This window comes from Thamnophis elegans, chromosome 1 (assembly GCF_009769535.1).
Source record: "Thamnophis elegans isolate rThaEle1 chromosome 1, rThaEle1.pri, whole genome shotgun sequence".
In the NCBI taxonomy this organism is placed as follows: domain Eukaryota; kingdom Metazoa; phylum Chordata; class Lepidosauria; order Squamata; family Colubridae; genus Thamnophis; species Thamnophis elegans.
Window position 1 is genome coordinate 69,751,254 of NC_045541.1, and position 12,122 is coordinate 69,763,375.

The 12,122-nt window shown below is 39.2% G+C and overlaps 1 protein-coding gene across 1 annotated transcript; it reads left to right on the forward strand.

Annotated features, from left to right (window-relative positions):
• The first annotated feature begins 2,068 nt into the window (after positions 1–2,068).
• On the forward strand, positions 2,069–11,513 carry LOC116511160 (membrane-spanning 4-domains subfamily A member 15-like). Its single transcript, XM_032221020.1, has 7 exons — positions 2,069–2,135; positions 3,227–3,468; positions 4,211–4,333; positions 4,513–4,569; positions 5,880–6,035; positions 7,924–8,037; positions 10,711–11,513. Exons 2-7 carry the CDS (start codon positions 3,259–3,261, stop codon positions 10,831–10,833), a joined length of 783 nt encoding a protein of 260 aa, XP_032076911.1. The 5' UTR covers positions 2,069–2,135; positions 3,227–3,258; the 3' UTR covers positions 10,834–11,513.
• Positions 11,514–12,122: the final 609 nt, after the last annotated feature.

Here is a 12,122-nt window from a genome sequence, read left to right on the forward strand (position 1 = left end):
TTCGCTGCTGATAAACAATTTTAACAAGGGAATAATTGAAAACTGGTATATATATATGCAGTGACGTTTTGATGAAAAATGAAGGAATAAGATCTCTGTTTGAAGGTATGAAATACAAGGACAATAATGAACATAAGTATATTTTCTGAAAAAAATAATACCAATGTTAACTGAATATATATTGTAGAATGAAAATGAGGTTTTTAATTTTACTAGATGAAAAGTTTGAGATGGTAAATATCATTCGAGGATGTGGATGTTAACACACTTGTAACCAAATGACATGTTGCATGTGATGATGTTTTTGTGTGTGTGTGTGTGTTTTTTTTCTTTCTTTTTAATTTTATTTTATTGTTGTGTCTATTAAATATATAACAGAGAGATACGGGTTGTGTATGTGGGGGAAACATAGTTGGGATGGACTGCCACAGGTAGGGGAATAAGAAACGATACTAAATTATAATCTATTAAATGAAACAATGAATGTATAAGAATGATACATGTTAAAAGACCTGTAACCAAACGACATACTGTATGTGATGATGGGCTTGGGTTTTTTGTTTTTTTTTTGCTTTTCTTTTTCTATTGTTGTGTGTATATGTTGTCTATGTAATAAAAATAAAAAATAAAAATTTTATATAAAATAAAAAATCCCCAGAAGCACTCTGCAGGCTTCAGCAGGACTGGGGAAAGGGAAAAATGTCCCCGTTTTTGTGAAAAAAAAAACAAAGGCATTTCCCCCTTCCCACTAACCCTGCTGAAGCCTGCAGAGTGCTCCTGGGGGCCGGGGGGGGGGGGGGGGATGAAAACTTTTTTCTTACTTACCTCTTCAAAAATCTTAGTGTGTCTTATATACCGGTGCATCTTATAGTCCAAAAAATATGGTAGTTCTAAAGCTTGGAAGTGCATTTTATTAGTCCTGCTTCCTCCTACAATTTTTTCATTATTCCAGGAGAGAATCCATTCTTGACTTGCTGATACAAATGTAGTTGAGATCAAAGGATTTAATATCATTTCCCCCCTCTTAGGATAAGTTTTGTTTTGTTTTAATTAAAGATGCTGTCAATCAATCAAATTGTTGTAATCTCTTGTTCTTTCTCTCTTTTCTTTCTTCTTGGGCCTACAACAAACAGTCTTTAAACAAATAATAATGGTCATTTGTGAAGTGGTTTTAAAAGTGATTTTATAAGTTTCTCCATCAAAATTCCCATAGTTGCTAATTCAGCCTGTATTTCCTATCTCTCTATGTAAAAACCTTGTCCACAACATAAGGCAAATTCTGTACAGAGACTCAGACTTAGTCCAGTTGCAGCCTGATAAAACTTTATTTTTTATAAAATCCACATGAAACCTAATTTGTCACCAGGAAAGATAGATACAAGGAAGAACCAGGGTGTTTTCTACTTTCACTGATATATAGACCAACCCCCATAAAATGAACCAAATGTACAATGTCCAATCAGCTCATCTAAATGTCTTGGATCTACTAAGACTTGAACTGTTTGAAATTACTTTACCATCTTTCTTCTATTATTAAAACTTGCAGTCAAGGAGGGAGGGGGTTGACTAGAAGTTAAATGCTTTCCTCAGATCCTCATAGCTGATTCACAACACTTACTAATAATTTTAGTCAGGTAGAGCAGAGGAAGGGAAATCCATGTGGAATCCATGCCTCCTTTGCCCTAACATCCCATTGAAAATATAATGTGTCCTTCAAGCCCAAGATGACACTTGGTGCCTACATGAGCAAATCCAGGTAGTTTCCCATCCTAAAGCATTTCTTTAAGTAACCCTTCCAAGCAATCTTCCATACAGATTCTACTCAGCCCTAAATCTCCTAAGCCTTTGAGGCCAATAAAGTAAAATCAAGTACTGTCACTTGTTGAAATCACAACAGGTTTCCAAAGAGCATAGACTCCAGTAGTCCTAATTCCCCTCATCTCTGAAAACGCAGAAGGTTCATGGCCCCAAACTTTTATTTGTTGCAACAGTTAAAGGGGCAAGAAATACGTCTTCGATTAAGATGAGTAAATCCCCCCTTTTAGTAGGTGAACGAGCCCCGCCCTCCACTTGTTCCTGTTATATTACTTTCGTTTCCCCTGAGTCTTTGGTGTTTCTCGTCTTGGGCGGTCGCCGTGAGTATAGTCTGATTACTTTTTTACAAAATAGCATGGAATTAATATGTGGACCCTCCCGTGCCTGCCGCTTCTCCCCCGCAGCCATCCACCCGCGGTCTTCTCAGCCACGCAGCCCCCGCAGATCTTTTAGACGGGAGGATTTCAGGGCAGAATTAGCGGACAGGGAAGAGTTTGCAATCAATCTTGCCCTGATGCAAGTGCGCAATACGCGCAAAGGAGCCATATAAATGTAGATTCAATATTTGAAGTTCATTGTTCAAAGAGGAGGGTGGATGGGTTGGTTTTTGTTTCACGTTGACTTCGAATTAATACAGCTCAAGAAGGAAGAAGCTTCCTCTTAAGGTCTGTACAAATCCTAACTAGTGGGATTAATTCTGACCCTTTGATCAGAGTTTTCAAAACCCGGAGTGTTACTAGATGTAGGACTTCACTTTTTTCTGGGGTTGTTTTGTTAGGAAACCCAGGCTGAGGGTTCTGATAAGAAACCTCACCTCATCCGTGAAGCAAAGGTGGGGAACAGATCCCTGCTCTTGTGTCCTTCACAGTAACCTACCTCCAAATTTGATGACCATCCATGCCTGATACCTTTAGATCCATCTTCCAGTAACAGGACAGGAGGGCAGGTACAATAAAACCTTGTCCAAATGGAAATGCCTTTTAGCTGGGGGGGGGGGGTCTGAGGTGGTGCTAAGATCAGGAAAAAAAATTTGCATTGAAAAATGTTACGTTCCCCGTGTTCTGATTAACTTTTTCTCAACTGATGTCCATGGAGATTCAAAATCAACCAGGACATGGTTGTCCCAAAGATGCTTTTCAAAAGGCAACTGGACTTCCTTGGTTTTTTATTTGAAAATATTTCACTTATCAAGCAAGAAGCTTCTTTGGTTCTGGAAGAAAGGTGGCAAAAGGAAAGATTTCTATCGCTGAGAAAGTTATATGTTTTTACTATCCTGCTCCCTGAAGCCTTCTGGAAATCTTCAGTTTTACTGCAGGCAAATATTATCTCATAAAGTGACATTAAGCAGAAGGGTCGGAATTTGCCTTCTTGATGTTAAGACATCAACTTTTCCTCACTTGTTTGTTTGCAGGTAACTTAGCTGTGGCATCACTTCCAGCAAGAATGGCCAGTGGAACTACAATTTTCATCCCCTCTAATGAAGCCAACATAATCCAAATGGCTCCTGGATTGCCCAATGTTGGTCTTCAGGCATCTGGAGCAACTCCATATCCCCAGTATGCAGCTCAGCAAATTCCCACCAGTGCTCCTCAACAAGTCCCACAAAATGGTCCTTTGGAGACATTCCTCAAGGCTGAGCCCAAAGTGCTTGGGGTAGGCATGAATTGCTAGGTCTCTGTTTGAATCCATTAAGGTTTTCGAACTATCTAGAGACCTGAGAGCCCCATGTTGATGTTCTGGAACTTGGCTTGACTTTTGTCTGGTTCTGGAATATACTCCAGAAACCTCTGTTCTTCCTGGCGGTTTCATTTGTGTTTCTGCAAAATGTTCTGACTCTGATATGAATTTCTTTTGCTTTGCTCTTTAACTGAGAAAGTGGAGCTCAGCCAAGGTTTCAGCCAGATCTCTTTTTCTCCCTTTCCTCTGAAAAGTGCAACTGTTGGGCATTTCTCCAGAAGAAGCCGGTCATGGGTTGTCTGCAGCCCAAGTCAGTTGGAGTCACTTTGGGATTATGACGTGATCAACTTCCTCCTGCAGAGGAGTCTTTAGTGAGCGGTGATATTTTTTCTCTCAAAGGCCCATCTCGGTAGTCATAGAGACCTTCTTCCTGGCAAAAGCAGTCACACTGAGGGTCAAACTTGATCATAATCTGGAGTAAATGTCCGGTACACAATGACAACTGTGTCTCAAACTGTCCCTTCTCCCCATTTTGATTTTTCACCATAGTAAACCAGGCCTTGGGTCAAAACCTGCCCTGGAAGCTTAGAAGCCCCAACACCTTTGAAGGATCTTTCAAAGACGGATACAAGTGATGCCTTTCCTGGGGTGTCCACAAATTAGATTTTTTTTTCAGATTCAGTGAACAAAGTTGTCTTTGTGTGTTTTCCTTCCGCAGGCTGTCCAAATATTGATTGGGTTGATTCACATCGGCTTTGGAGCTGTCTCGCTTCTTTCAAGTTCTCATGAATTTCGCGCATTCTCTGCAAATGGAGGTTACCCCTTTTGGGGAGGGATATTTGTAAGTATGTACACATTTTTATGGAGTCATGGTCCATGGTAGTAATGGCTAATGGATACTTATAAAAGTCCTGTTTGCATTGGAACCTATCTGGCTTCTCATGGGTGCCAGATTTTTCTGACAATTTCCCCTTTTATTTTCAGTGGACTACAATTGTTTTTCTTTTTCCTTTTCCATAGTTTATTTCTTCTGGATCACTTTGTGTATCAGCTGCAAACAGTCCAAATCATACTTTGGTGAGAAAGTTTAGCATTTGAATGTCTTTTATGCTATTTCTTTGTAAGCACTCTAGTCCTTTACAGTATACTGCTCAGTTTTAAAACAACATTTAGGAAAGAAAAGCAATCTCAAAATCCCCCTCCCCCTTCCTTCTTTGCTCAACTATTGCTTCCAAGTGTTGCTTCCATCGAAAGTTCTATGTCAACAGTAGATGATGTTCAACCATCCAGCATTTTAGCCTCTTCTGGTTCCCGTTTTATGATCCAGATGGTTGGTGGCAATATGCCAACTCTGTAAACCCCTTAGAGAGGGCTGTAAAGCCCTGTGAAGTGGTATATCAGCCTAAATGCTATTGCTATTGCTAGTCCTGAGCAGAGGTGTTTTCTTGCGTGCTCTGGTCTTGAAGCTGACCTCAAAACATCATTATTCCTCCTCCTCCTTCTTTTCCTCCTCCTCCTCCTCCTCCTCCTCCTCCTCCTCCTCCTCCTCCTCCTCCTCCTCCTCCTCCTCCTCGACAGAGGATCCTGTTCCAGAAGTGTTCCTAACCGAAAGCAACATTAAAAAGAAGCCCTGTGTATTAGGAGAAAAAGTATGGAACTAGAGTGGGAATCACATGGGAATCAAAGGGAAGAGAGAGCTATTGGTAGCCCTCCTGCAAAGAGCTTGCATTCTTTTCCCCTGTGACCTCTTTGATTTAAAGAATGTTCATAGCAACATAGACATGCTTTTGCCAGTTAAAGGAAGAAAATATAGATTCAAAAGAAGAAACACAACCATCTTGAGAGAAAAATACTACATTCCCAGAAGGGGAGAACAGAAAAGAGCCATTTTTAAATTTTCAGTATTTTCCCTATTGGTTCCAAGGGTTTCTCCATCCCCATCTCTGTAGTAGCCTCTCTGTAATGTTTTATAGTTAAAAGAGCATTTAACATTAACATTTAATGCTTAGAGTATCTCACGTCTTACAATAAATTGTGTGGGATTTCTTTAAGCAAAGTGTTAAGGGGTGAAAAAAATTGTACCATTTTTCCTGTTGATTTTAACCACCTGGTCTTCAATGGAGACTGACATCCAGAAAGAAAAAGAAGGAATTTGAGAGTTTTAGAAAACTCTTCCAATGGACTTGAGGGCTTTGCATTTCCACTGTGGGAAAATGTGTTCTTTGGTACTCCTGATCTTAGTGGATGCTGTCTCGTTCCTCCACTGACTGGCTATGTGTCAATAAGCACCCACATATAATTTCTTTGTCACTGTTTTTACCATAGTTGGGGAATTGTTTATATGCTTTGCATTTAATTTCTCTCCTTCTGGTGTATTTCTGTTTCAGGTGAAATCCAGTGCAGGAATGAACATCACAAGTGCTATAATGTCATTAGCTGGTATCTTCCTGTACATAGCTGATCTGATAGGCTACAGTGTTTCTCAGAGATATAGCAGTCTATATCCCAGATACAGCGGAGAATATACCACTGACGGTTTATCCGTAAGTAAACCAACCTTGTCTTACATTTTGGCTTCATGTGCAGAATCCAAAAGGAGATTAGATATGCAGCCGAGATATTCCATGGCCTTTGACTTTTCTTTGAAACTTTTCCTTTAATAAGTCTCAGTCCCAAAGAGATGTGTTCTATTTCATTTGAATTTTTTACATATACATATATGTGTTAGATACGGGCAAGCAACCTTATGGTCATGAAGGTACAAAGTGCTTAGAAACCTATAGATTTCTTTTTCTTCTCCAGTTTCTGTCTTTTTGTTGGGGAGGGGAACATTTTTTTTAAAAGTGGTAAATATGTTTTAGACATACCTTCTGACTATGTCTCTGTACAGTGTAAACATTTGGCTGTTTTACGGTAGGGGTTGGGTGCTCACACAAAGCAAAAGAATGCTTGAGAATTCTATATCGCATAGAATGCAGCTGTACATGTTGAAATCTATACCATGTTATCCTGCCACCCCCCACATCCTCATCCCTTCTTTGCATTTGCCACCCAGTTTTAGAAAACTGAAATTTAGGTAAGTCCTGAAGTGCGGACAGTTTAGAACCACACCAGTACCTGGGATCAGTGGCTTGAATTTTTAGTATTTTGTAAAGTCTTTTGCTTTCTTCTCAGAGTTAAATCATAAAAGTATCACACCCAGGGCTTTTCTCCTTTCCAGCCTGAGAGATGATTGGAAAGAAGTTGGGTAAAGAAAATAGATCTTGCTGCATCCTTATTGAGGAGGCGAAACAATATACATTAGACTGGCTGAATCTAAATCACGTTGCTGCCCTTAACCATACTCTCTTGATGCGAATTTTCCCATGAGATTTTCTTTACCTTATCCCCATCCCATGAGTAAGATTTACACCTGATGTGAGTAAGTCATCATTAGCTGTACTTGTATAAAACTCGTCTTTTCCTCTGCTCTTATTCTGATCCCATCCAACAACAGCCTCAAGATGTATAAAATCCATTTCCCTTCACCCCTAATCTTGGAGATAAAGTCAGGTGACCAAGAGTGGATTTGTTAGGACAGTGGGGAGTCCTGCCGCTTTTCCTCTTTGGATTAGCCGGCCTCTGTCTTAACCATTTCTCTTTTTCCTTCTCCCTTCATCATTTTGTTTCTTGAGGTCTCCTATCCATCCGCTCTCTCCTCCATCATTCCAAAGATGCTTATTCAGGTGGCAATTGGACTTTCTTGTTTTCCCTTGGAGACATTTCATTTCTCATCCAAGAAGCTTCTTCAGCTCTGACTAGACTCAGCAACTCAGCAAAACATAAGAGATGCTAATAATGTTCCCTGATGCAGTTTCCCCATCTCACACAGGCTATGCAGGCAGCCTTTAACTGAATGAACAATTATTCATTTAGTGACCATTCAACGTTTCAGTGGCACCCAAAGATATGACCACACCTCATATTCACGGCCACTGCAGCGTCCCACAGTCACATGATCGAAATTTAGGACTTGACTACTAGCAATTTATTTAGGACAGTTGCAGCATCTCCTTTACAACATTCCCAGCCAGTTTCTCATCAGCAAAGCTAGTGGGGGTGGGGAAGATTCACTTAACAACTGTATGATTCTCTTAACTGCAGCGATTTGCTTAACAACAGTGGCAGAAAAGGTAAAATTAAGCACAACTAACTTAACAATCGCTTTGTTTAGCAGTGGAAATTCTGACCCCAATTGTAGTTGTAAGTCGAGGGTTACCTGTACAGTGTCCCTGTTTTTCCTAATACAATTGTTCCTCCCAGTGTTTCCCAAGGGAGCAGCTGGGAATCCCTTTTAATGGTGTAGCACATTCAATAAAATAAAATATGTACCATTACATTAATTTCTCAGCAGATTACAATTATCTTTCCACATGTCTTCCTACTTTACAGACTGTTGGCTGTGGCCTCTCCAGTGTGCTGCTCTTGTTCAGTGTGCTGGAATTTTGCGTCACTGTTTCCCTGGCTCACTTTGGGTGCCAGGCAGCTTGCTGTATTGATGGCCAGGTAAATATATGATACTCTGATAATATTTTTATTTATCTTATTGTTAAAGAATGTAAAGAAGATTGTCAATTTTTCTCAACCTAACCTCACCTTTTACTTGTTTCTTTGCTATTACCCTGAACAATAGGTGAGATTGGTTACTTAGGGTATCCAGTGAGATTTATAACTAACTTTAAGTAAGAATAGTAAAAGTGGAAAAATTCCTATCTGTAGATCAGCATTTCTCAGTCTTGGCAAGTTTAAGATGGGTGAACTTCATGTTGCCTTGGGAATTCTGGAAGCCTAAAGTTGCCAAAGTTGAGAGGCATGGGTCTACACTAGAGTTTAGGATTTTCCATTCCTGTTTAATTTAGAGTTTGGTGCAATTAAATAAATTAATTGTGATTTCCCTAACCAATAGTGATTAAAGTGATAATAAACCATTACTGGACTTTTTTTGAGGCACTGAAATTAAAAGTTGACCTGCAGCTTTGATGATTACTCTTTTTCTTTCCTGAGTCTTTTCTTTTTTCAAATCTGTTGTCATTTGTTAATCCCTTAGCTTTGTGGGATTTTTTTTATGTATGAAGGATCAAAGACTCGGCCATTATAATTCTACATTCCTTATTTATAGAAATCATATCAAGATTTAGAATGAAATCCACTGGGAGCCATCTCATATAAGGCAGGCTCTGAGTCCCTCTAACCCAAAAGTCTTTATCCATAGAAGAGATTATTTGTAGCTCAGGGTTAAACTGTGGGGTTCTTGGTGCTCTCTAAGCTTAATGATTTTCATTACCAAACTAGGTAACATCATCAGTACCAGAAGGGAGTGGAGTTTGCTCTTATTTTCATACTAGTGGCTTACCCTGCCAGTGTTGATCAGTTGCTTCACAAAAAGTGTTTGCCTGGTGTCAGGTCTCTACAGCCTCGGGCAGAGAAGGGCTATTCTGCATCCCTCCGTCAAATGTTCTTTGAAATACAGAGTTTCCCAGCATTCCTTTAGGAACCTTTTGTGAATAAATCACAAGAATATTATTTGTTTATTTGCTCTTCAATTCAGCTGGATCTTAGGAGTAACCAATAGAGAAACATAAAATACAAGCAATATAAAACTCTAATAAAAACTAAAGCACAAAATAAAATCAGTCCCCAAAAGTCCTCAGGAGAAGCCAGTTCACTTCTCTTACCACTTTCCAGAGGACCATCCCAGTTGGTGCCATCTTTATTTCAGAAAGTCATCTATAGGTGAAACTCGAAAAATTAGAATATCATGCAAAAGTTCATTTATTTCAGTAATGCAACTTAAAAGGTGAAACTAATATATGAAATAGACTCATTACATGCAAAGCAAGATAGTTCAAGCTGTGATTTGTCATAATTGTGATGATTATGGCTTACAGCTCATGAATACCCCAAATTCACAATCTCAGAAAATTAGAATATTACATGCAATCAATAAAAGAAGGATTGTACATAGAACAATATCAGACCTCTGAAAAGTATAAGAATGCATATGTACTCAGTACTTGGTTTGGGCCCCTTTTGCAGATGAGATGCAAAAGTGCTCTCATCAGAAAAGAGGACTTTGGACCATTGAGCAACAGACCAGGTCTATTTTTCTTTAGCCCAGGTAAGACGCTTCTGACGTTGCTTGTTGTTCAGGAGCGACTTGACAAGAGGAATATGACATTTGAAGCCCATGTCCAGGATCCATCTGTGTGTGGTGGCTCTTGATGCACTGACTCCAGCCTCAGTCCACTTCTTGTGAAAATCCCCCACACTTTTGAATAGCCTTTTCCTGACAATCCTCTCCAGGCTGCGGTCATCCCTGCTGTTTGTGCACCTTTTTCTTCCACACTTTCCCCTTCCACATAACTTTCTATTAATGTGCTTTGATACAGCACTTTGGGAACATCCAACTTCTTTTGCAATTACCTTTTGAGGCTTTCCCTCCTTATGGAGGGTGTCTGATGATGGTTTTCTGCACAACTGTCAGGTCAGCAGTCTTTCCCATGATTTTGATTCCTACTGAACCAGACTGAGAGACCATTTAAAGGCTCAGGAACTCTTTGTTATGGCTTAATTAGCTGATTAGAGTGGGACACTTTGAGCCTAGAATATTGCACCTTTTCACAATATTCTACTTTTCTGAGATTGTGGATTTGGGGTTTTCATGATCTGTAAGCCATGATCATCACAATTATGATAAATTATGGCTTGAACTATCTTGCTTTGAATGTAATGAGTCTATCTCATATATTAGTTTCACCTTTTAAGTTGCATTCCTGAAATAAATGAACTTTTGCACGATATTCTAATTTTTCGAGTTTCCCTTGTATTCCACACAGAGAACGCTCACTGGGGATGGGGTGGAGGGGTTTGTTTTCCTCTCACACCTGTTGATAGGTAGGTGTGGAGATCCTGAGCAGACATTCTCTGAATATGTGGATAAAGGCTGGCAGATTCGATCAGCAAAAGTCACTTAAATGCCCAGGCACTAAATCATTTGCATGTTAATTTATAGTTTTAAAGAATTCTCTATCAGGATTTTGTGCTATCAAGTATTTCAGCCTCTTGGTGGGACTTCCAGCATCACAGTTAAAAACACACAACTGGAGAATCTTGCTCCTACCTAGAGTAACTGATGCATCCCTGGGTACTTATTGTGTTGATTGTTCTTTTCTGTTACAGCACACGGTGATGTTTATGCCTTACCAACTCATCAGAGGTGGAGCAATGGCAGCTGAACCAAATCCTCCTCCTGCTCCACCGACTTACAATAATGTGGTTACCGAATCTCAGAAGGAAATTTGAGAATTGTTGGCAAATGAGGTTTCAGGAGAAGCAGTGCATTTCATATTACTTAATTTTGTCTAGCTTGCTTGTTTATTTTTCAATTATAGCCTTTAAACACCAAATTAAATGGTGAAAAGTTTTGAAAGTTCTTCTATTTTACTTGATACCTAGTTATAATGCTTCCCAAGAAGCAAGAACTTGTGCTGGAAATCATTAGTGTATTCATGAGGAAGTTCTCTCTCTACAGTGGATGATGGAGGCTTTTTATTACCCTTTTGTTTATACTCTGGATGATGGTTTTTTTTTTGACAAATATAGAATTAAGTAGGAGATGTGATGCAGATAAAAACAGCTACTTAAATTAAAACAAATTATTAATAAAACATGTCATTGACACTATACAGGTAGTTCTTGACTTATGACGGCAATTTGGACCAGAATGTCCATTGCTAAGTGAGTCAGTTTAAGTGAATTATGACAGATTTATGACCATGTTTGCCACTGTTGTTAAGTGAATTATTCTGGTTTTTAAGTGAATCTGTTTTCTCACACTGACTTTTTAAAATCCAGCTGGGAAGATCACAAATAGCAGTCACTGACTCTGGCATCCCAAAAATGTCATACATACATGCTGGTTGCCAAGCATCTTGAATTCTGATCACATGACCATGGGGATGCTGCTATGTGTGAGGACTGGTCATGAGTCTCTTTATTTCAAGTCTGTTATAACTTTGAATGGTCACAAAATGATCAGTTGTAAGTTGAGAACTATCTGTAATAGTGGTGGCTAATCACTATGATCCCAAAACAGATTACAGGAAGTTTGCATATAACAAAAATATTCCATATTGTTAGCTGATCAAAACACAGATACAATGCATGCAAATTGCTGCCATTTGATTTTCTGATTTCCCCCTCCAACAGGGGAAGTTGTAAAGTCTTTCATTAGCTGCATCCTTGAAGAGTTTACAGTTGTGCAAATATACAATATCCAAAATCAAAACCATTCATATTTTCAGAGAAGGGGTGTGTGTGTGTGTGTGTGTATCTGTGCGTGTGTGAACTTGAACTCTCAAAATGTATAGAAGATTAGTTGCTTGCTTATCGATAATTACGGTGAAATATTTGACCCCTGCAATGACTTTTACAGGGGTTCAAAATGTACATTTGCAGAGTTTTTGAAGTTTAAATTGATAGGCAACATCCTGAATGCAATCTAGCTACAGTTGTAATGAGGTTACTCTTACTTTCTTCTGAGTTTGTGGTGAGATTCATTGGGTGCATCTGAGAAGTAACACCCTGAAAAT

What these genes read in the sequence shown, in the direction of transcription:
- LOC116511160 (XM_032221020.1), top strand. Translation starts at nt 3,259, where the DNA reads ATGGCCAGTGGAACTACAATTTTCATCCCCTCTAATGAAGCCAACATA. An exon ending in CTGAGCCCAAAGTGCTTGGG is followed by an intron (nt 3,469 to 4,210) that starts GTAGGCATGAAT and finishes TTCCTTCCGCAG; the next exon opens with GCTGTCCAAATATTGATTGG. An exon ending in CCTTTTGGGGAGGGATATTT is followed by an intron (nt 4,334 to 4,512) that starts GTAAGTATGTAC and finishes CCTTTTCCATAG; the next exon opens with TTTATTTCTTCTGGATCACT.